The 25,598-nt window shown below is 46.1% G+C and overlaps 1 protein-coding gene across 2 annotated transcripts in view; it reads right to left on the bottom strand.

Annotated features, from left to right (window-relative positions):
• WDR81 (WD repeat domain 81) overlaps nt 1-25,598 on the bottom strand; it is a 72,846-nt gene that overhangs the window by 32,583 nt on the left and 14,665 nt on the right. For both annotated transcript variants that reach the window (XM_073565675.1, XM_073565676.1), the window contains 2 exons: nt 24,330-24,505; nt 18,062-18,243 (listed from right to left, as the gene is read on the bottom strand). In XM_073565675.1, coding sequence (XP_073421776.1) covers nt 18,062-18,243; nt 24,330-24,505 — 358 coding nt within the window. The remainder of the gene's footprint in view (nt 1-18,061; nt 18,244-24,329; nt 24,506-25,598) is intronic.

The raw sequence follows: 25,598 nt of genomic DNA, 5'->3' as shown, positions 1-25,598 counted from the left end.
CTCTCGCCTCCGAACGGCTGTTATACCCAGCAGTATCCGACAATCCACGGATATGAATAAGCGCTGTATAATAAATCCATTCTATGGTGCTAAAGGACAACGGAGCAGAATCACTGATTTCCTGATCTTCCTCTGGCAGCACATGATGGTGGAATCGTTCTTTGATCAGACTGGACAGAGGATTCAAGTAATCAGCAACAGTTAGTTTTCAATTTTGGCAGCTGAGAAGTTTCTCTATAAATCTCCCTTCACACACTAAACAGGCGTTTTTTGTGCTTCCAGAAACATTTAAAGGGAATCTGTCACCCCTTTTTTCAAATATGAGCTGCCGGCACCGACATCAGGGGCTTACCTACAGCATTCTGTAATGCTGTAGATAAGCCCCCGATGTAACCTGAAAGAGAAGAAAAAGAGTTAGATTATACATACTCACCCGGTGTCCGGTCCGGTGCCTCCCATCTCCATACGAAGCCGTCCTCTTCTATCCTTCCTGTCATGGCTCCTGCGCAGGCGCACTGCTCTGCCCTGTTGAGAGCAGAGTCCTGCAGTGCGCAGGACCTCTCCTGGCACCTGCGCACTGCAGTATTCTGCTCTGCCCTCAACAGTGCGCCGGAGCCACGACAGGAAGGAAAGAAGAGGACATGACAGAAGATGTGAGGCGCCGGACCACAACACCCATCGGACCAAGAACGAACCGACCCCCATTGAGTATAATCTAACTCCTTTTTCTTCTCTTTCTGGTTACATCGGGGTCTTAACTACAGCATTACAGAATGCTGTAAATAAGCCCCTGATGTCGGTGCCGGCAGCTCATATTCGAAAAAGGGGTGACAGATTCCCTTTAAAACTCATTTTACTGCCATTAAACAGAATCTGTCACCAGGTTTTGGCCCCCTAATCTGAGAGCAGCATAATGCAGGGGCAGCGACCCTGATTCCAGTGATATGTCACTTCCTGGGCTGCTTGATGTAATTCTTATAAAATGACTGATTTATCAGAAGATTATCACTAGAGGACTAATACACCTGCTGTCATGAGACCTTTCTCCTTATCCATGATCTCTGTGTAACCCCACCCACCACTGATTGGCTGCTTTCTGCCCCTACATCATACTGCTCTCAGATTCCCTTTAATGCTCAACCAGAACAAATCACCATCTGGGATCCTTTGCATGTTTTATGTTCCTCTGCCTCTTTTAATCCAGGGATAACATCATGTAATCATGACCGGAGAATATTTACCCCACTACCTGACATAACTGCAATTAAAATACGTTTTATTTATGGATCAAGTAGAGGAAAAAAATTATCCATTACTAAACCCAGGTTGAAAAAAGACTTAGAATCATCAAGTCCAACCTATGTAATTATGTAAGCTGTACATTAGGAAAATGCTTGAAATGCAATTCCCTATAATATTATTTTCTAAGAAATTCCCTTATTTGTTTCAGTGTAGCGTGCTAGCTATAAACCCAATCCCTGGATCAAAAAAGTGCAAAACCCTCCTGAAACAATTGCACATTTAATCTGTATTTCTTATGGTGCCTAAGGAAAGCCTTAATGATAGGCGCCTGCTTGGTGACAAGCACAGTTAGTTGCCTCTATAATGAAGTGAATTACCATTTATGAAAGGGTTAATACTTGGGTCCTGCATCAGTAATAGCCCCTGTAGTAACCATGACAACTGTTATGAGGTCATAAACACGTGTGATAAAGAAGATTCCATAATAGAAGGTTGCACTGCCACGATCAGCGCCATTACTGATGCGCCTGAGGACGTTGAGCTTGACCACCCCACGTAAGGTGCCGACCTTGGTGAAATTTGGAGGTTCTAGCAGGGAAAGGGGTTGTCTGCTTTAGACACCCCCAGGGCATGGGAAGGTAACAGAGGGGGGTCCCCAGCACAGGATCCCCTTCCATTACCCTCTACAAAGAGCTGCTCTCCTTTGGGAGTTCATGGAAGCACCTATGATTTTAATGGGTGAAAAATTGGGGAGGAGGAAGGGGGGAGGGTGTATTTCTCCTATTAGGGATTATTTATTATGAACAATCCCAGTAACAAAGTCTAAATTTGAGAGTTGGACCTGGATCTATAAGGAAGAAATGGTTCATCCATCTGGGCAATCAGATCAACTAAATTGGGTCTAGCAACCAATGTGGTGATCGATATCGCAGCCAGATCTCTCCCACATCCGGTTATCACATTTATAGTCTATATTTGTTATGTCGTTCTCTGTAAATTTAGTAAAATGTACAAATTGTAAAATTCTGCAGTTACATCTGCTATATCGGCACTAACTCTCTAAGCCCAAGGGAAGGGCGATCCTCCAGCTTTGGTTCCCTAGAGGTTTCCTCCACAGGGGGTTTTTCCTCTCCTGAGTGCTGGAGGGTGACTTCGTGAGTCGGGGGTTGTGCCATTTTTGGTGTCATGAATTTAAATAAAATTGAGAACGTTTGACACCTAATTACAATGCTTCGTGTATTTATTTTGTGTGCGTGTCAGATTAATTTTGTTTGGGTGTCGGGGTCTATCACATGTCACTCTGTCATAGGGCCGGACATCTGCCGGCCACACTTTTGCCCCAGGTGTTGCTCCTGCTCTGCTGAATATCATGGAGCAGAGAAGACAAGCAAGTGTGCAGTCATCATTGGACTAAGGACTTCTATTACAGCAGGATTATGGATCGCCCGCCAGGGCCGTGGAGTACTCAGTACCGGGCCAATCCTTAAAGGGGATATGTCACTGCAGCGGTGACCCGGTCCGTGGCCCTGGGTGTCCAGTTAAAGGGATATTTACAAGGGATAAAGTTTATAAAATAAAGTGTTCGTGACGCCACCTGCGGTATTCGGTCAGGGGACCAACGCTATTATGCAGATCCTCTGGGATGGTGACAGGGCAGCAGAGATGGTTGAGCCCTCCACAGGTAGAGCTGTATCCCAGGGCTGGTTGAATGTAGATGTTTAAGGTGATGTAGGTAGATATGATGCAGGGCAGGTGACGCAGTAATGAAGAGGGGACACAGCTGGGTGCAGTTCCAAAGCTTTACTCAGTGTTCTGGTGCACATATGCCCGCTTGGCGCTGTGTCCTCCAGGTGAGGGGTCGAGCAAACTCCCTGGTAGATTGGAATACACCTTTCCAGGACTCCCTTCAGTATATGCCTATCCTGGCCATCTCACTGTGCTGGCTTTCCGCCTCTCCTGCCCAACACCTCACAGTCAGTGTCCCAGGCCAGCAGCCGCGGACCTTGTCAGGTGACGTCCTCTCTGCGCCCCCTTGCTCCCCCTTATGGCTGCCTTTCCGGCGAAGATAACTGTGGCTTGTGGCTGAAGCACCTACAGGTGCCCCTGCCTCCACCTTGCTAGTGGAGTCTGGTGATTTCTCCACTAGGCTCGGGGGCCAGCACCCCCATGCAACCTGGTCTCTCCAATACTGGATCGGGCCCCATGGGTGGCATCCACACTTCCCATGCCCCAAGACCCCTTCTGCTCTCCGGGAGCTTCCTTCTGTCTCTTTCCCTCCTTCTGCAGCTCCTCCTGACAGGTAGCTGCTTCACCACACATCTCTCCACTTTCCTTCCACTCTCCAAACTGTTCTCTTTGCAGCTCCTCCTGACAGGGAGCTGCCTCACAGCACCTCTGCTTACTTTCACTTTCTCCTGATGTTTGCCTCACTGTCTCTGCACTGTTCTGTCCTGCTCTCTAAGCTCCTCCGCTCTCTTCCTACCAACTCCACCCACCTCCTAACACCCTTTACTACCCAGCCAGGGAAGAGACCATCCTCCCTTAGGGTACGTCCAGGATGTCCTGCTGCTATAGTGTGTGTTGGGTGCAGGTGTTTGAGCCCTGGGGGTGCTCCTTCCTTATCTTAGAGTGGGTTACCACACCTCTGGGTGAGGTGCAGTACCTCTGTGGCGACTGAACCCTCAGGGGCGCCACATACTCCCCCCCTGTTGAACACAGCACGTCGACGGGCTCGAACAGAGTAAAAAAAACAGGTGTTAAAAGGAACACATTTTTGGGTATGCATATCGACAGGTATAACAATCAAACACAACTTCCCTTTATGGGAGGCACTTTTTTTCTTTAACTTTGCACAACATTAGACGAAATATATATTACCTTCTATATAAAACATGCAAACATTTTTATTTTACAATAACACATTTTAAGTGCAAGTAAACTATCAAAACCGAGGTAGTCTGCTTTTCTGTAGTGCAATCCTCATCCGGGGTGTTTTTCTTATGTCCTAAGTGCAAAATGGAGGACAAGTCCCAAAACTTCCAAAGTAGGCCTTGGGCGTGCTGAAAGGCATGGCTGGTCTCCTTATGGGACCACATCTTCGGCCACGCCAAACGGGTTTTTGTTCTGTGGTTATTTGGCAAGTGAACTTTCACTTTTAAAGGCTAAATGCAAAACCAAAAGGAAGCACCTTAAGAGGCGTTAACTATATACAGGTAAAAGTTTTTGGACCATTCACCGTTCATGATCACTCAGTCTGTGCAAGTGTTAAACTTTTTGCAAGAACCCTACCGGGTTAACTTAACTTTTTAACTATGTACAGTAACATGTCGTTTTATTTACTCCTGCTGCTGGTTGAATGCTGGTTCCTCTGATCTGCATCTTCCTGACTGGGAAGAAGAGTCCTGCTCAGTGGCCACAATGGGTGACTTACATGTTGCTGCAGCCGGGATCTGCGGTGCTTGGGAACTTGCTGCTACGGTGTTAGTTAGATCTGATCCCCTGTTCTCCCATGGGATCACTTCCTGTCTGCGGCGCACTACCGGGGGGCATGTGTGCAGGCCTCAATGGCTCCAATAGCCCACCCCTGGGGTCTGTCATTTGGTCCCAGGCTATATCTAGCATCACCTGGCCAGGTCTAGGGGTCAGCGGTGGTTCTAGGGGTCCCAGCAGGGTCTCCTTTTCCCCAAGGGCAGAACCTGTACCTGCTCCTTCGGTGACGGGGTTGTCTGTCGCAGCTTCCAGGGCAGAGGGTGCTGGTGACGTGAGCAACCGTGATCTGGTGGCTCTTTCCAGCACTGTCTCCTTCCACCGGGTTATTGCGGCCAGCTGTGTCCGCAGGAAGCGGCGTGTCAGCTACTCCACCTCTACTTCCAGGAGCGCCAGGTCAGTTGCAGACGACCAGTCGAACCCTCTATCTTCCTGGCCGGGGGAGCCTACTGCTACCACCCCGTGTCAAGCGGGCCTCCACTCACCGCTCGCCATTGTGTCTTCCTGGTGCTCACACTTCTCTTTAAATTCCTATTTTGCATCTGTTTTCTCTCAGAAAGGAAATGTAACATCAACTGTTCTTCACTGTCCTATTAAGGGAATAGAAGAATCCAGGATATCTATAAACAGAAAGATAGTGAGGAAACACTTAGCTAACCTAAATGAATTCAAGTCTCCAGGTCCAGATGAATTACACGCCAGAGTACTGAAGGAGATAGCAGAAGAAATTTTTGAACCCCTCTCCATAATCTTTGAAAATTCTTGGAGAACAGGAGAAGTCCCAGAAGACTGGAGAAGAGCAAATGTTCCTATCTTCAAAAAGGGAAGAAGGTGGACCCAGGCAACTATAGGCTCTGGTGAGTCTGACTTCTATACCAGGAAAGATCTTCGAACAAATTATTAAACAACATGTAAGTAAGTACCTGGATAAGAATGAAGTGATTAAACAGAGTCAGCATGGGTTTGTAACTAATAAGTCATGTCAGACTAACTTAATTTCCTTCTATGACAGAATCACTGGGTGGATCAGGGAAATGCTGTAGATATAGCATATCTTGACTTCAGCAAAGCATTTGACAAAGTATCTCACACAATCCTTATTGAAAAAATGGCTAAGTATGGAATGGACAAGGCAACTGTTAGGTGGATTCATAACTGGCTTACTGATCGGACCCAAAGTGTGGACATAAATGGCTGCACATCCAGTTGGATGAATGTCTCAAGTGGGGTACCACAGGGCTCTGTCCTGGGCCCTGTATTGTTCAACATCTTTATCAATGATTTAGATAAAGGAATTGAGGGTAAACTGATTAAATTTGCTGATGACACAAAGCTTGGAAGGATAGCTAATACTAGAGAAGAGAGAAAGAGGATTCAAAAAGATATAAATAAACTGGAACAGTGGGCAGCAGCTAACAGAATGGTTTTTAACAGGGAAAAATGCAAAGTACTACATCTGGGCAATAAAAATGAAAAAAGCATATACAGAATGGGAGGAATAGGGCTAAGCAACAGCACATGTGAAAAAGACTTGGGTATACTAATAGATCACAGACTGAATGAGTCAACAGTGTGATGCAGCAGCAAAAAAGGCAAATGCAATTCTAGGATGTATTAACAGAAGCATACAGTCTAGATTACGTGAAGTCATTATTGCCCTCTACTCCTCTTTGGTCAGACCTCATCTGGAATACTGTGTCCAGTTTTGAGCACCACATTTTAAAAAAGACATCAACAAACTGGAGCAAGTTCAGAAAAGAGCGACCAGAATGGTGACCGGTCTGCAAACCCTGTCTTATGAGGAAAGGTTGCATGATTTGGGAATGTTTAGCTTGCAGAAGAGAAGACTGAGAGGAGACTTAATAGCTGTCTACAAATATCTCAAGGGCTGTCACATTGTAGAAGGATCATATTTATTCTCATTTGCACAATGAAAGACTAGGAGCAATGGGATGAAACTGAATGGGAGGAGACACAGATTAGATATTAGAAAAAACTTTTTGACCGTTAGAGTGATCAATGAGTGGAACAGGCTGCCACGAGAGGTGGTGAGTTCTCCTTCAATAGAAGTCTAGAAGTGAATCCTGCTTTGAGCAGGGGGTTGTACCATATGGCCCAGGAGGTCCCTTCCAACTCTACGATTCTATGATTCTTCCGCTCTGTTTCTAAAAATTTTTCTCCACTCATAGTTAGTGGTTGGTTGAAGCCATTTATTGTCAACCACTGTGTTATCTCCTTTTTAAATCATAATGACAACCCAAAACATCCAAAAGACCCTGATCAAAAGTTTACATACCACATTCCTTAATACTGTGTATTGCCCCCTCTAGCATGAATGACATCTTGAAGTCTTTTGTGGTAGTTGTGGATGAAGTTCTTTATTTTCTCAGATGGAAAAGCTGCCCACTCTTTTTGGCAAAAAGCCTCCAGTTCCTGTAAATTCCTAGGCTGTCTAGCATGAACTGCGCGCTTGACATCTCCCCAGAGTGGCTCAATGATATTGAGGTCAGGAGACTGAGATGGCCACTCCAGAACCTTCATTTTGTTCTGCTGTAGCCAATGACAGGTCGACTTGGCCTTCTGTTTTGGATCGTTGACACGTTGGAACATCCAAGTACACCCCATGCGCAGCTTCTGCGATGATTGGAAATTTGCCTCCAGTATTTGCTGTTAACGTGCTGCATTCATCTTTCCTTCAACTTTAACCAAGTTTCCTATGTCTTTATTGCTCACCCATCCCCAAAACATCAGCAATCCACCTCGGTGCTTTACAGTAGGAATGGTGTTCCTTTCATCATAGGCCTTGTTGACCTCTCTCCAAATGTAACGCTCATGGTTGTGGCCAAAAAGTTCAATTTTGGTCTCATAACTCCAAATTATCTTGACCAGAAGTTTTGGAGCTTGTCTCTGTGCCGTTTTGCATATTGTAGGCGAGATACTTTGTGGCATTTGCGCAGTAATGGCTGTCTTCTGCCTCCTTATTGTGCATCTTGAAACAGCCACACCGCTAGTTTTCAGAGAGTCCTGTATTTCAGATGATGTTATCGGTGGGTTTTTCTTTGCATCCCGAACAATTTTCGGGATGAAGGAGTAACCCTCCGAAACGATCGTTGGGGTGGATTGCTGACTGCTGGAGCCTCTGCCCGCCATTTCGTTAGGTAATTTATGCTTCCTCTTATTACTATGCTTCTTAGGCATCATATATCTGTCTAACCATGGTGAATGGTCACCTGCTACCTGATAATGATCTGTATCTAGCTGTTTACTTGATGGATGGAGCTGGTATAAAGAGATATATATCTACATATATACTGTTTGGTGGTCTATTCTTAATTGCCATACATTGCCATGCACTATATGCACTTTGTGGTAATTTAGTAACTTTATGTATGTCTTGTTACTGCATAGGTTCTGGTTGTACAGCAATCCTTTTTTATCCATGCGGTGTGCGGTTTCGCACTTTATTGCCCACTCCCCCCCATTTGTATCTGGATGTGTCTTAATTAAAATAAAAACTTTTTGACTTTACTCTGGACTTATAGTCGCTTTTTTTGGAGCTCTGCTCAGTTTTCTCTCTGTGCCGTTTTGCATATTGTAGGCGAGATACTTTGTGGCATTTGCGCAGTAATGGCTGTCTTCTGCCTCCTTATTGTGCATCTTGAAACAGCCACACCACTAGTTTTCAGAGAGTCCTGTATTTCAGATGATGTTATCTATGGGTTTTTCTTTGCATCCCGCACAATTTTCCTGGCAGTTGTGGACGAAATTTGTATTGATCTACCCGATCGTGGTTTTGTTTTTACAGAGCCCCTGATTTTCCATTTGTTAATCACAGTTTGAACGCTGCTGACTGGCATTATCAATTCCTTGGACATCTTTTTCTAACCATTTCTTGTTTTATACAGTTCAACTACCTTTTCCCTTAGATCAATTGACAATTCTTTTGCTTGCCCATGACTCACAATCCAGAACAGTCAGTGGCTAGATGAAATATGCAAGAGTCTGTCTGGATCTCAAACTGACTCAGCTTTTATGCACACACTGATTACAAGCAAACAGGTCACAGGTGAGGATGTTACCTTTAGTAGCTATTCAAACCCGTTTGTGTCAACTTCTGTTCATGTTATCAGGCCAACATCACCAGGTTATGTGAACTTTTGATCAGGGTCATTTGGATGTTCTGGGTTGTCATTATGATTTAAAAAGAGAAAAAACATGTAGTTTGACAATAAAGTACGTAAAAAGCAGCTAAGCATCACCCATGGGTTAAATGGCTTTAATATAATTTTTAAGACCTCAAATAAAATCCCTTTTTAGGGGACCATTGCGCATATTGTTCTCCCAAGTATTTCTATGATAGGTAATGTGTGTGCGCGCATTATACCGAGCTGAATGTGGAAGTAGCATTTCTATTGATAATAAAACATGGATTTTTGTGAGTACTAACCGTAAAATCCTTTTCTCCCAGACGCTCATTGGGGGACACAGGTACTGTGGGTGTATGCTACTGCCGTCTGGAGGCTGACACTAAGTATACAAAAAAAGAGTTTGCTCCTCCTCCGCCACATACACCCTCGCCCCGATTGCGGGCGGAAACCAGTTTAGTGCAAAAGAAGTAGGAGAGCACAAAAAAACAAAACAGCCTTAAACGCAGATGATAATATGTCTGAAAAAGGACCACCCTATCATCAACAAAAATGCATATTGATTAAATAAAGAAGAGCCAACTGGCTAATAGGGTGGGTGCTGTGTCCCCCAATGAGCGTCTCGGAGAAAAGTATTTTACGGTGAGTACTCACAAAAATCCATGTTTCTCCTTCGTCTCATTGGGGACACAGGTACTGTGGGACGTCCTAAAGCAGTCCCTGGGTGGGAAGTCAACTCACCGATCCAAGCCGCATGCCTTTCTGTCTAAAGGTGCGCCACTGCTGCTTGGAGAATTTTTCTACCCAGGCTGCATCTGACGAAGCCTGGAGTATGCACATTGTAATGCTTAGAAAAATTATGCAGGCTGGACCAGGTTGCCGCCTTGCATACCTGCTCTGCCGAAGCCTGGTACCGAAGCGCCCAAGAGGCGCCCACTGCCCGAGTAGAGTGCGCCCCTATCCCTGTTGGAATCAGTGTGCCTCTAATACGGTAAGCCTCATGAATAGTTAGACGAATCTATCTGGCTATGGTCGACCTTGAGGCTGCGAGCCCCTTCCTGCTCCCTTCGGGGATCACAAACAGCGAGTCTGTCTGGCGAAAAGGTGCCGTCCTCGACACGTACCTCCTGAGCGCTCTCACTAGGTCCAATGTGTGGAGCGCCCCTTCCACCCTATGTTCTGGCGCTGGACAAAATGAAGGCAGAACAATGTCCTCATTAATGTTGAATAGGACACGACCTTCGGCAGATAGAGAGGAGCTGGTCTAAGGACTAGGACTACCTTATCCTTGTAAAAAGTCAGAAACGGTGCGCTACAAGACAGGGCTGCCAACTCCAAGACCCGCCTAATGGAAGTTATGGCCACCAAGAATACGACCTTCCTGGAAAGGTATGATAATGACATTTCTTGTAACGGATCAAAAGGAGCTTCCTGCAGGACACTCAGGACCAGGTTAAGATCCCAGGAGTCTATGGGCGCTCTATAGGGGGGCACCAAATGAGAGACCCCTTGAATGAACGTCTTGACCTGCATATTAGTAGTGATCCTTCGCTGGAAGAGGACAGACAAGGCCGACATCTGTCTCCTAAGGGAGCTCGGGGCCAACCCTGCGTCTAGGCCTGACTGAAGAAAATGCAGGATGTTGGGAACCGAGACGGACACTCCACTGTGCTCTTGACACCAACGAAAGAAAACCTTCCAAGTGTGATGGTAAATTCTCGCCGAGGTAGGCTTCCGGGCGCTAACCATTGTGGCAACCACTTCACATCCAAACCCCGCCTGGTTCAGAATCCAAGATTCAACGACCATGCCGTCAAACACAGGGCCCCTGAGTTCAGGTGGCAGATTGGCCCCTGAGACAGTAAGTCTCGCCGTTCCAGCAGACGCCAAGGAACGTCTGCGAGGAGCTGCACTAGATCCGCGTACCATGGCCGACGGGGCCAGTCTGGGGCAAGCAGAATTGCCGGAACCCCCTCTGTCTTGGTTTTTCTGATGACCCTCGGAAGTAGTGGCAGCGGGGGAAACAGGTATGGGAGCCGAGACTGGTTCCATGGTAGGACCAACGCATCCACTGTGATTGCTTGCGGGTATTGAGACGGAGCGACAAACACGGCCACTTTGGCGTTTTCCCTGGAGGCCATCAGATCCACGTCCGGAGTCCCCCACCGTTGGCAAATCTGCTGAAAGACCTCAGGGTGCAGGGACCATTCCCCGGCCGCGACACCCTGCCGGCTTACGAAATCTGCTGCCCAATTTTCCACGCCTGGTATGTGGACTGCTGAGATTACCGAGTGGTTCCCCTCGGCCCAGCATAGTACATGCTCTATCTCGCGCATGGTTGCCCTGCTGTGCGTGCCTCCCTGGTGATTCACGTACGCCACCGCAGTGGCATTGTCCGATTGAATCCGGACCGGACGTCCTGCTAGAAGGTGCTGGAAATGTTGCAGTGCCAACCGCACCACTCGTATCTCCAACAAGTTGATCGGGAGGCGCGCCTCCTGATGCGACCATTGCCCCTGAGCCGTGTGATGGCGGAAAACTGCTCCCTAACCGAGAAGATTCGCATCGTTGTGATCACCAACCATTGATCTGAGGGAAAGGGCTTCCCCTGAAGAAGAGAGGAGTTGCGCGTCCACCACTGAAGTGACCGTCTGACTCGAGAGGACAACCTGCACTGATGATCGAGCGTGAATGGACTCTTGTCCCAAGATGTCAAGAGAGCGTGCTGCAGGGGACGAAGATGAAATTGGGCAAACGGAATCGCTTCCATTGCCGCCACCATCCTCCCCAGAACCCTCATCCCGAACCGAATGGTGTGAGGGCCTGGTTGTTGAAGCTTCCGAACTCCCTGCCGGAGGGCTCGAGCCTTGTCCTGAGGGAGAATTACCAACCCTCGGGAGGTGTCAAAAATCATCCCTAGGAATGAAATCCTCTGAGCTGGGACAAGGGATGACTTTTTCTCGTTGACCAACCATCCTAGGCGAGATAGGGTATCCAGCGTGATGCTGACATTTTCCTCGCATGCCCGAAAAGACGGACCTTTCACCAAGAGGTCATCTAAGTACAGCAAAACCACTATGCCCCGAGAGTGTAGAATGGCCATGACGACCGCCATTACCTTCGTGAACACTCTGGGGGCGGTGGCCAACCCGAAAGGCAGAGCCACAAATTGGAAATGCCAACCATCGATTGCAAAACGTAGGAATTTTTGATGTGGGGGAAAAATAGGGACGTGCAGGTAAGCATCCTGGACATCGATCGAGGCCAAGTATTCTCCCTACTCCCTACTCCTTGGTCGATATGACTGAACGGAAAGATTCCATTCGAAAGTGCCTGATTCTGATGAACCTGTTCAGGAGCTTTAGGTCCAGAACCGGTCTTACTGTCCCGTCCTTCTTGGGGACCGCGAACAGGTTGGAATGAAAATCCTGAGTTCTTTCGCACTCTAGTACAGGGACAATGACCCCGTTGCGCTGCAGCACCTTGATGGCCCCTAGCAATGCCTCCGCCCAGGATTCTGCTTTGGGAAGCAGGGAAAGAAAAAATCGTCTTGGAGGATCTCTGACAAATTCTATTTTGTACCCGGACGACACTAGTTCCGCCACCCATGCGTCGCGTGCCACCGCGACCCAGACGTGGCAAAACCTGAGTAGACGTCCGCCCACTCTGCCGTCTTCGGGTACCGGATGCCCCGAGTCATTTCGCCAAGGGCTTCTGGGACCTGGCCCCCCTTGACCTGGGCGGCCTCGCATCCTGCCCAGCGGGTTGGCTCTATACGTGACCTGACGCTCTTTGTCTTGGTTGTAGCGAGCTGGGGCGGAAGAACTGGCCGCTGTCATCCACCCGGGGCTGCGAAATGCTCGAAAGCGTGCCTGAGGCTGATGAAATGGCAGTTTAATTTTCTGCTGTGGGAGAAAGCTGCTTTTTCCCCCCGTAGAAACTTAGATAAGTTTGTCTAATTTTTCCCCAAATAGGCGGCTACCCTGATAAGGCAGGGAAGTCAAGGATTTCTTGGAAATCGAGTCAGCCCGCCATAGCCTTAACCACAGGGCTCTCCTAATGGTGACTGCATTCGCCGCCGCTAGTGCTGCGCAATTAGCCGCATCCAAGGACGCATTGATTAAATAGTCACCCGCCATCGCGATCTGACTTGCTATCTCAGACACTTCCGTTGGCAGGTCTCTATCCTGTAGGACTTTATTTAAAGAATCTGACCATGACATCATGGCCTTGGCTACCCATGTTGCCACAAATGGAGAGAGTGCTGATCCTGATGCCTCATACACCGAGCGGGCTAAACTCTCTGAGTCAATCCGTGGGGTCTGTAATGGAAAAAACACTAGGCACCGACAAAGTTCTTGAGGCCAGGCTTGACACTGGGGGATCCTCAACCGGAGATTCCGCCCATCTCTTACAGAGCTCTGGTGCAAACGGATATCTCGTTTCTTGCGTTTTTTGTCCCGAAAAACGCTTGTCTGGACATTCCCTGTGCCGCTGCACTATGTCCTCGAACTCTGGATGAGTGCTAAACACTCTATGCGGTCGCCTGGTCTTCTTAAAGGATACCTTATGACCTGCGGTTAGGGAGACGTCCTCCTCAATACCCAAAGTTTGATTGACAGCTTCAATGAGACTGTCTACCGTCTCCTGACACCCCGGGGTATCCAGGTCCAAGGATTCCTCCACGTCATAACCTGAACTCTGCTCGCTCCCGGAAAATGGTGACGGTGAGCGAGACGCCGCACTCACGGATGCCGAAGCACCGGAGGGGACCGGAGACGAAGTGTGGGTTCTCTTCCTATGCATCTTTCTAGAGAGAGTGCGGCCCCTCTTGTGAGGTGGATGAACCCTCCCAAACAGGCGAGCCATCGTCTCTAACCATATCCAGGGCCTGAAGGGTCTCAATCGCCTTCGTAAGCGAAACCATGGAGCGAGAGAGTGATAACGCCCATTCCGGGGTATTCAGACCCCAGGGCTCCGTCGCAGGGGAGGGCTCCTGGGCGCGTTCGGAGTCACAGGCCTCACATAACTTAATAGTCTGCACTCGTGGGTACATAACCCCACAGGAAACGCATGCGGCATAAAGGAACATGTGCGTTTTTCCTTTCCCAGACATATTGCCGATTAGGCCAAAATTATGCTGCGTGTGCCTCCATACGACACTAAGCAAAAAACTGGTTTCCGCCCGCAATCGGGGCGAGGGTGTATGTGGCGGAGGAGGAGCTAACTCTTTATTTGTATACTTAGTGTCAGCCTCCAGACGGCAGTAGCATACACCCACAGTACCTGTGTACCCCAATGAGACGAAGGAGAAAAAGCACTTTTCATCTATTCAACCGCTTTTATCTTATTAGGCAGGCAGCAGATCTACAAATCCTTATGTAATGAATACAGAGATTACGCGGAATTTCTTCAGAACATGTATAATGATACAGAGAATACCAAGAAACCAGGCTACATGGAGCTGTGAAGGAGCACACTGATGAAAACTTGGCTGTTGGATGAACATCTTCAAAGTTTTTACTATTATAAAAAGTTTTACTTGCCAAGTGTACCATATCTGGGTGCACTAATTAGTTCCACACATCTATATATAATTACCTTGTGTAATGGCTTCACATCCTGTTCCATCCAGATGTGTCCGGATACCAGATTACCAAGTGGAAGTTCACCGACCGCCATATAGGGACACCCAAGTGATGGGTGTCTCAATATGGAAACTGCTGGTGGTACCAGCCTCTTGCGCGATACCACGAGCGGAACACCGTCGCACCACACACAAATGAGGAGCGCATGCACAGTTTTAATGTGACTGCCGCTGTCTGCACAAAGATAGCAGCAGTCTAATTTACTGTGCCTGCGCAAATTCCGTGCAGGCGCAGTGAATCATTCGGCTGATCCCGGCGGCAGATGCGCGACTGTCTACAGGCAGAGGAAGCCGGTCACGTTAAAGGGGTTTTCCCAGGAACGAAAGTTCACTTTAAAAATTGTCTGTGTCTGACCATGTACGGTGCATACCACATCTCCTGGGCAGGGGAGGAAACAAAAGACAATACTGACATTACAGCAGGGGATCACAGAGGATTCAATTTGTGAGGTAAAATATTTCACTGATTGTTTTTAAAAAATATTTTACCTCACAAAATGAATCCTCTGCGATCTCATGCTGTAATGTCAGTATTGTATTTCACTTCCTCCCCTGCCCAGGAGCTGTGGTATGTTCTGTACACGGTCAGACACAGACAATTTTTAAAATGAACTTTCATTCGTGGGAAAACCCCTTTAAATAGAAATTTCTCCTGACATCCTGTACACTGGCTGCTTAGTGATGAGGTATACAGGTCAAACAAGAGATGACATGAGAGGAGAAGACAGCAGATGGGGGAGAGAGAAAGCGCACAGGGGGTGAGAGAGAGAGCACAAGGGGGATACTGCTCAAACGGGACCGCACATTAGAGAAGAACACAGCACAGGAAGGAGAGAGACAGCAGACAAAAGGGATAGCACATGGGGTAGACAGGTCAAAGAAGAGAGCACAGATGGGAGAAGTCAGCACATGGAGAAAGAGAGAGTGGATAGGTGGCTGAGCACATGGGGGGGGGAGAATTCTAAATGCTGTAAAGCCTGCCCCCATCGTGATATTACCGCCCTCCCGATGCAATAGCATCGGGCCTCCATCTAGTCATACTATATTTTTAGGTGTAAGCACTGCCTCAATTTTGTTGCAGTTTCTGGGTAATATAGGACAAAAGACTATGACCTATTTTGCAAAGATAACAAGGAAAAACTTTGTGATGCACCAGATGTCTAGTCACAGCAACATTTTTTTAAATTAGGTCACCAATAAAATCACTAAGGCTCTGTTCACACAGATTATTTTACCCAAAATGTGTAAGAGTAACTTACACATGTTGGGCAGCACGGTGGCTCAGTGGTTAGTCCTGGGTTCGAATCCCACCAAGGACAACATCTGCAAGGAGTTTGTATGTTCTCCCCGTGTTTGCGTGGGTTTCCTCTCACACTCCAAAAGACATACTGATAGGGAATATAGATTGTGAGCCCCACCGGGGACAGTGATGAAAATGTGTGCAAACTATAAAGCACTGCAGAATATGTTAGCGCTGTATAAAAAAAATAAAGATTATTATGAAAAAAAAAAATAATAAAGATTATATATTGTTAGCATACCTATTCTCAGCTCTGCCAAAAAGCATAGTTAGGCATGTGGTCAATAAAAAGGCATGAAACAAAAGAAACTTTATAGTAGGGTCCTGTGCCAAGGGTTTACACAAGTCAGGAGCAGAGATGGGTGGACACCTTGATGTTCGGGTCTGGCCGAACAGTTACGAATGTGGACCCCATTCACTTGAATGAGGACCCCGAACATCCAGTGCTTGCCACGCTGTCATGTGCAGGGTTGCAACATGACAGGGCAACAAACACCCGGTGGGGCCGAACCCAAACGGTAAGACGGACTTCCTGGTGAAGTCGGTGTTTGGTGTCCGTGTCTGAACAGTAGGTATTTGGTACAGACGTCGAAATTTATTGTTCGGGTTCGCCCATCTCTAGTCAGGAATACAGTTGAGCGAATTCTTAAAAATTCGATTCCAATATTGTTTTTGCAATATTTGCTGAACGTCATTGAAGTCAATGGGAGAAGAAATGAAAGAATATGTTGAAAGCAGGTCAAACATAAATTCGGCACGAATAGGGTGCAAATATGGCACGAATATGGAAAATTCAGATTCCGCGACAGATTCTGAACACATTCTCTCAACTCTAGTCAGGAGATATTCCCAGTATATGCACTGAGCATAAACTAAGAAGGAAGAATGAACAAATCTCCAGAGACCTTGCTAAACAAATTGCTAATATTCCTGTATAATTCCAATTTCTTGTACTAGTGAATTTAGGGAAGGTGGAAATATGACGAAAGGAAAGTTACAAAAACATTGTGTAATTGGAGATCTTCTGAAATTGCTTCAAGCGAACCCATCACCAGGTTTTCCCAACATAAATTTTGATCACCACCTTTAACGTCTCTTTTACAGTAGTCTATTAAGCAGTATATAATCCCCCCCATACAGCGTGGTCCAGTACGATGGGCGTCGTTGGTCTTGCTTCAGCGCCTCTTCTCTCAACGTAATAGCTGGCCTCCTGCTTGCTTCAGGTGGAGGATGCATCCTACATCATCCACACAACGTCCCCATCATGGACTTGGGCAGGAGCACTTCTTTCTGCCCTGCTGAAGTTAGAGAAAAGTGTCCTAATGCGCATGTGCTGGGAGAGGCCAAGGAGCATCGATGATCCGGAGGTAAAGCCGGTGCATGCTAACTACAGTACTTTGCTCTGCCCTCAGCAGAACAGAGAGAAGTATGACTGTGCAGGAGCAAGATGGAGGACACTGTGTGGATGATGTAGGACGTGTCATCCACATGGAGGAAGCAGGACGACGGTGATTACGACAGGATGAGATGAGGCGCCAAAGTAAGACCGGACCGTATGGGGAAGAATTATAAAAGATTTTTTTTGGTTATGCAGAAGGGGTTGTGGACTTCTATACAACTTGCTAGACTTGCTATACTACAGGGTGGGCCATATATATGGATACACCTAAATAAAATAGGAATGGTTGGTGATATCAACTTCCTGTTTATGGCACATTAGTATATGGGAGGGGGGGAAACTTTTCGAGATGGGTGGTGACCATGGCGGCCATTTTGAAGTCGGCCATTTTGGATCCAACTTTATAAATGGCCCACCCAGGTGTATCCATATAAATGGCCCACCCTGTATATTGGGAAAGCCGGATGACTGGTTCTCTTTAAGCCACTAAAGGGAAAATAACAGCTTCACCATAACACTTTAACATAACAGTGGTGGCACAATCAGGCTGGGAGGACACTTCTCTGTAAATAGTCCTGGGCAGGAACAAATGAGTGACATCCTGAAATAAAACCTGCTGTTGCCTGCAATACAACTACAAGAGAAAAAGAACCTCAAGAAGCAAACCAAAACATCAGTCATGAGAAGAATTTGTATACAAAGATTACTTCCAAAGTGTCCATGCACGTCACAATGCTTCTATGGACATTCACATTTCATGGTCACATACTGTGTGTTACAGATAACTACATTTTCCACACAGAAATTATGTGGCATTAATGCTAAAATAAAACATACGTTACCGAACAGTGGTGGAGGTTAGAAAACTCAGAACTGGTAGTAGAACATCTTGGTTGATTTTGGGTAAAATATCCATGAGGGTGGTGTCAGAAAGGTAGATGATGATCTTTTGAGTTAAGGTGACAGCAGCAAGGAGTCCGGCTTCTTTACGGCTGTTAAGTCTGCACCCAGTGCTGGGGGCCACCTGAATGAGTCCAATCAAAATACAGTGTTATGAGAAGTTTAGCTGTATAGTCTGGAGCCCCCCTATAACTGCAGTCTGGCTCTGTAATCTGGAACCCTCCTTCTCACAGTCCAGCCGTGTAGTCTGGAGTCCCCCTACTGACAGTCCGGTTGTGTAGTCTGAAGCCCACTTCCTATCAGTCTGGTTGTGTAGTCTGGAGCCCCCCTTCTGTCAGTCACGCCCCTCAAAGAAGCAGGGCAAAACATGTGCGTCGGGGCAGAGGGACGGGACTCCACTACTTTTTGTGTCACGCTGCCAAGATCCAGGTAAAGTCACCATGACCATGTCTGTTTGCTAAACATTTGGTTTTTGTATTTCTGCATTTTTGTAAGTTTACAATGTCTGAGACAAACTCCTATGGAAATAGAGGCTCTGTTGATTACTTTGCCCTGCATTGACTAACAAGTGTTCACCATGGAATCTATGTCTGTTCAGACAGTGTTAATTTTGCATATACTTTTTGGTCTCTGCAAGACAATTACTTACTATTATGCTGTGTATATCTTATGACGTATGCACTATTTTTAAAGGTATATGAATCATTATTAGCACAGCAGTATTCATTGCCTCCAGTAACAGGATTCATGCAGGTTTATTGTTTTATCTTTGGTCTTACTAGTTACTACATGGCTTAGTACAATTGTGAGTTCCCCAGTCTCTCCCTTCTTTTTCTGCACCTTTTGAATTTTATATTTGTATTTTATCATGATTTAATAAAAACTCCATAATTTTAAATCTCACTCATTTTCCAGTAGTGGTTTACTCACTATGGGAAGTGCATAGAATTGTAAATTGAATTTTGGGAGTCGATATCTAATGTAATAGGATCGTTATTGAAAATTGGACTATTGGTTTAGTAATCAGACCGGTTGTGTAGTCTGGAGCCCCCCTTCTGTCAGTCCAGTTGTGTAGTCTGGAGCCCCCCTTCTGTCAGTCCGGTTGTGTAGTCTATAGCCCCCCTTCTGTCAGTCTGGTTGTGTAGTCTGGAGCCCCCCTTCTGTCAGTCCGGTTGTGTAGTCTGGAGCCCCCCTTCTGTCAGTCCGGTTGTGTAGTCTATAGCCCCCCTTCTGTCAGTCCGGTTGTGTAGTCTGGAGCCCCCCTTCTGTCAGTCCGGTTGTGTAGTCTATAGCCCCCCTTCTGTCAGTCTGGTTGTGTAGTCTGGAGCCCCCCTTCTGTCAGTCCGGTTGTGTAGTCTATAGCCCCCCTTCTGTCAGTCTGGTTGTGTAGTCTGGAGCCCCCCTTCTGTCAGTCCAGTTGTGTAGTCTGGAGCCCCCCTTCTGTCAGTCTGGTTGTGTAGTCTGGAGCCCCCCTTCTGTCAGTCCGGTTGTGTAGTCTATAGCCCCCCTTCTGTCAGTCTGGTTGTGTAGTCTGGAGTCCCCCTTCTGTCAGTCCAGTTGTGTAGTCTGGAGCCCCCCTTCTGTCAGTCCGGTTGTGTAGTCTATAGCCCCCCTTCTGTCAGTCTGGTTGTGTAGTCTGGAGCCCCCCTTCTGTCAGTCCGGTTGTGTAGTCTGGAGCCCCCCTTCTGTCAGTCCGATTGTGTAGTCTATAGCCCCCCTTCTGTCAGTCTGGTTGTGTAGTCTGGAGCCCCCCTTCTGTCAGTCCGGTTGTGTAGTCTATAGCCCCCCTTCTGTCAGTCTGGTTGTGTAGTCTGGAGCCCCCCTTCTGTCAGTCCGGTTATGTAGTGTGGAGCCCCCCTTCTGTCAGGCCGGTTGTGTAGTCTGGAGCCCCCCTTCTGTCAGTCCGGTTGTGTAGTCTGGAGCCCCCCTTCTGTCAGTCCGATTGTGTAGTCTATAGCCCCCCTCCTGTCAGTCTGGTTGTGTAGTCTGGAGCCCCCCTTCTGTCAGTCCGGTTGTGTAGTCTATAGCCCCCCTTCTGTCAGTCTGGTTGTGTAGTCTGGAGCCCCCCTTCTGTCAGTCCGGTTATGTAGTGTGGAGCCCCCCTTCTGTCAGGCCGGTTGTGTAGTCTGGAGCCCCCCTTCTGTCAGTCCGGTTGTGTAGTCTGGAGCCCCCCTTCTGTCAGTCCGGTTATGTAGTGTGGAGCCCACCTTCTGTCAGTCCAGTTATGTAGTCTGGAGTCCCCCCTTCTATCAGTCTGGTTGTGTAAGCAGGACCCCGGCGGCACTAGTCAAACAGGCAGGACCCCGGCAGCATCTCCCCTCCCTACATATTTGTACAGAGAGATCACTCACTGGCAATGTATAGGGAGAAGCTGCCTAAGACCTGCCTGTCTGACTAGTCTCCTGTGCAGCTCGGTCCCTGGCAGCTAATAAACTATGTTTTTCTCAGAGTTAAACAAAGCTGGCTGAAATCATACAGCAAGTGGCTCAGACATGCTGCTGATGGATCATGTAGTATGTATAAACTATCAGGTTCCCTTTAATGTGATGTCAACGCTGCTGTTCCTGGTGGGTGTCATGTGACCGCTGTAGCCAATCAGCTCATCAATATTCCATCAGAGGGGATGTCCATGTTGAAAAAATAGAAGTTGATCAGCTGCAGCGGTCAAGTGACATTGTTGAAGCACTGAATTGATTAAGCAGAAGTTACAATGGCATGTAAAAGTTTGGGCACCCTTAGTCAAAATTAAAATTATCGTAAACAGTTAAGCAAGTTGAAGATGAAATGATCTATAAAAGCCTAAAGTTAAAGACGATACATCTCCTATGGATTTTAGGCAAAAAAAAGTCTTTTTTTCATTTTAAAAATTACAAAAATGAAATTGGGGTGATGGAAAAGTTTGGGCACCCTTGGAGATGTGTGCATTCAGATTACTTTGACCTCAATTAGCCCGTTAGTGCTATGGATTGCTCACCGTCATTGTTAGGAAAGGCCAGGTGATGCAAATTTCCCAGTTTTATAAAAGCCCAGCCTCCTCTAACCTTGTGCCAAATAAGCAGCCATGGGTTCTTATAAGCAGCTGCCTATCAGCCTATCACTCTGAAAATTAAAATGGTGGCAGTCCACAAAGCAGGAGAATGCTAGAAGAATATATAGCAAAGCATTTTCAAGTTGCCCTTTCCTCACTTTGAAGTGTAATTAAGAAATTGCAGTTAACAGGAACAGTGGAGGTCAAGATAAGGTATGGAAGACCAAGCAAAATTTAAGTGAGAGCTGAATTTCAGGAAAAGAACATCTCGACAACCATTAAGCATGGGGTGGATCAATCATGCTTTGGGGTTGTGTCGCATCCAATGTAACGAGGAGCATTTCTCAGATAGAAGGAAGAATGGATTCAATGAGATTTCAGCAAATTCTTGATGCAAACATGATACCATCTGTCAAGAGGCAGAATTCGAAAAGAGGATGGCTTCTACAAATGGATAATGATCCTAAACACACATCAAAATCCACAATAGACTACTTCAAAAGGTGCAAGCTGAAGGTTTTACAAGGGCCCTCATAGTCCCCTGATCTGAACATCATTGAAGATCTGTAGCTAGACCTCAAAACAGCAGTGCATGCAAGACAACCCAGGAATCTCACAGAACTGGAAGAATTTTCCAAGGAAGAATGGATGAAAATCCCTCAAACAAGAATTGAAAGACTCTTGCCCATCTACAAAGAGCATTTACAAGCTGTGATACTTGCAAAAGGGGGTGCTACTAGGTACTAACCATGCAGGGTGCACAACCTTTTGCATTGGACCATTTTCCTTTTTGTAATTTTTAAAATGTAAACAGATGAAAATATACTTTTTTTTGCTTAAAATATAAAGGCAATGTGTCATCTTTAACTTTAGGTCTTTTAGAGATCATTTAATCTTCAACTTGTTTAACTCTTCACAATAAAAGTAATTTTGACCTGGGGTGCACACACTTTTACATGCCACTGTATCCCCTTTTAGAAAAAAATAAAAGTCTGTCTCAAAAATATTGACGCAAAGTAAAACAACTAATAAGTGGTGTAAACTTAGACTAGATCTTAAAATATGCCAAATGTATTTAATAGCAGAAACTCTGATAAAATTTGGCTCATTATAACACTGTCTAGTCTATGTTTGCAGTTTCTAAAAGTAAGAGTAAAGGGGGTTTTACACATAGCGATATCACTAGCAATATCGCTAAAGCATCACCGATTTGGTGACGCAGCAGCAGTATCACTATGTGTGATACTTACCTCCGACCGGCTCCCACGCTGTCTGTCGCTGATTGCGCGAGATTGGCCGGGTCCATTTCTCGTCGGGCGCTTCCTGCTGGCGCCGACGAGCGACGTGTGGACGCGGGCGGGAGGACATCAGGATCACTGCATGTGAAAGGTAAGTAACGACCGCTGCTGCGTCGCTACATCGCTGGTGAGATCTGCCTGTGTGGCAGCTCACTAGCGACCATTTAGCGATGCCCCAGCGATCCTGACCGGGTCGTATCGTGGTCGGATCGCTGGTGCATCGCTAAATGTAAAGGGGCCTTAAATGTCTCCCATTGCGTAACTTGGGGATTCCCTGTTTCTTCCTAATTTTGTGGTCTGGGCATTTGCATTGATAAGTGCGAGCATCGGATTTAGGCCTGAATGGTGAATCTATTGTGATTCACATCCAACTATACGAAAGGTCACAAGACAATAAATCATCTGTATATATTTTTGCACAAAACGGGAAGTGTAACGCCCAAGAGAAATTGTGCTGATAATAGATGGATATGCACAAGATAACAGATTTATTTTAGCATTACTTGCATATTTCAATATTCTGAGGCATTTCCGAGCAATTGCAATTAAAATCTACAGGCACGTTCTATAATGAGTGCTGTGTATACCGTGCAGACAATGTCACTCCAAGTAATTAAACAGTCTTGTGGGATTAGACTTGCCAACATTGTCACGGTTAGTTCCAGTGATACACACGTTATAATGAAACAGACATCGATCAGAAATTACAAATTGATTGTAACACTAGAAACTTCACACTAAAAACGCATCGAATGAAGAATAAAATGCGGCACCTTCTTCCTCTATCTATGTTCCAGCAGTGTTCATCTCTTTAGGAGGAACTATAAGCATAGCCTGCCATGCTATGGTGTCAGTCTAAGCATAAAAATAGACGACACCACTGGGATGGAGGCCAAACAAAGAAAGTAAAAAGTTACTCCCATCTGCATCATCCATCGTAGGCAAAGGTTCTTTCTGAAGGATGTCCAAATCCTGTTTTTCAATGGTTCAGGTAGATTCCTCGAAGGAGTCATGAACGTGTGACCTGGGCCTCAAAAACTGATGTCCTTGCAGGCTTGAGCCACCAATCTATTATGTGGTCACTAGAGTTGGTACAAATCGATGGTAGAAGCCGGTCCAGCATCCACCTCAGTAATCTCAGGGGGCTGGACAGAAGACCTAATAACCGCCTCTTACCTGACGGCATCCGTGGCTCTTCTTTAGACTAGAGGGTAGTGCGATGTAACGTGTCATGCTGCAATAAGCACGTCGCACCAAGCTGGCTCATCAAAGGAGAAGTTGTGGATGCCGTCAGATTCATGTTCTCAGGGAACCTATTTAGAGGCCACAGATTACGGACAGTCAGATTACTGACACTGGACCAAGTCCTGTAAATAAATTTGGACCTACTCTAGTGGTCAACTGAGAGGCCAAACGTACAAACTTAGTCAACGGTATATCAGCTGTTTGCTGCCGGTTTGAGAAGACAACCGCCCAAATTTGCACTGAAAAGTTGACTTCTCCAAGAAGATGGCAAATATTGATAAACTACATTGGCATTGAAAAAACCTGTCAAAGTTTGGATAAGGTGAGGGCATTTTTAAAGAGTTGGTTGTTTGGGCAAGATGTCACTATATGTATACGAAAAAGTAAGCTAACAATAAGGAGCATTAGTCATGTCAGATTCTGTTCACATCTGATCTGCATTGTGATTTGGGTCTAGGATCCATTAGGCTCCATTATAGAAGCAGGAACAATAAAGTTGCAAACAGCAAATATTTTTCCTGGCAAACCTCGTAGAATCCCTAACAAATTGTCTGACCGGAGCTCCTGATGCAGATGTGCACAGAGCCTTAGTCTATAATCATAGAAGCTCTGCTTTGGACAGATTAATATGAGACTTACCAGGTAGCTAATGTAAGGCAGATACTGATATGTTAGGAAGGGTTCTCCGTACAGATGTGCCATATGCATCAGACAATCCAGCACTGGTTTGGACACTTGATCTCCACACACTGGTCTCTTGACATTAAGTGGGCTATTCTCTTCCATGTTAGATAAAAACTGATGTCTCTGGTGACCTAGACAAAGAAATGTTTTTTTTTTGTTTTTTTTTTATGCACCAGTCTGATCAGCACTACAATACGTACGCACTGTGTGTGGGGAGCACAAAGATCAACTAACTGCACCGTGATGTCCTCAGGACGTTCATATGCTGTATCTTATTGTAATTGTGCTGTGCAGGACTGGTCTCCAACTTTTGACTCAGTATGGAGACCACTGCCATCTGGCATGATACACGTATGTAATGACACAGCGTAACCTAATGACATTGCAAATCTGATTGTGGCTCTAGGTATAGCTTTTACCTTAAATAGTCAGTGTTGTATCAACAACATCTGCATAAAATAGTAAAGGTGAATAGAAAAAAAAGTTTGTAATAGATCTTATTAGAGAAATATGCTTCTATCTCCACTTACAAGCCACTTCCTCCCCAACTTACCTTGTACTCTGAAAAAAATATACCGAAATCCACCTTGGTCAAAGCATAGTAAGGCGTCATATGTTACCGCTCCTATTATACTTTACAGAGTGTGGGGTGAATAAGCACTCAGGACAATGAAAATCAGGCAGACACAGGGGGATTAGGCTACATGTTTGTGACTGCTTAATCTCACACCACAGCTGGATTCACAGCCACACAGGTCAGTACCGCTATAAGATATCCTCTGTACTGTGGCTGTTGCGTCTGTCTGTATAATACAGATAACTAAGTACAGGAATCTATCTTGCGGCGTGTTCGGTGCATGGAACAACATAGCAGCTAGATAAAACAGATTAACATTATAGATAGAGCCAGCAAAGGTGCAAAGTGACACACTATAACATAAGTTATATAATGGCCCAAAATTGTGCTATTCTCCCATCTGCGTTCTCTGAAAAGTTATCTGAAAAGACAGTTACACTTTAATGTGCAAAAGCTACGTCTGCCATCAGTGGCTTTGATGGGCAACATGTAACACTCTGAATACAAGTATATCCATAGACACATGACAACACTTACTGTGAGCCAAAAATATAGGAGCAGAATATATCTACAACTAAAACTGTCCAGTTAGTCTTAAAAGTACAAGGAGACTGAGTGTTGATTTCATGCACATCCTTCAGAAGAAT

Source organism: Dendrobates tinctorius, unplaced genomic scaffold, assembly GCF_039654945.1.
Source record: "Dendrobates tinctorius isolate UK_male_01 unplaced genomic scaffold, ASM3965494v1 ptg000016l, whole genome shotgun sequence".
Classification (NCBI taxonomy): domain Eukaryota; kingdom Metazoa; phylum Chordata; class Amphibia; order Anura; family Dendrobatidae; genus Dendrobates; species Dendrobates tinctorius.
Note: the sequence above shows the minus strand (reverse complement) of the source record. Positions and strands in the feature narration are given on the sequence as shown.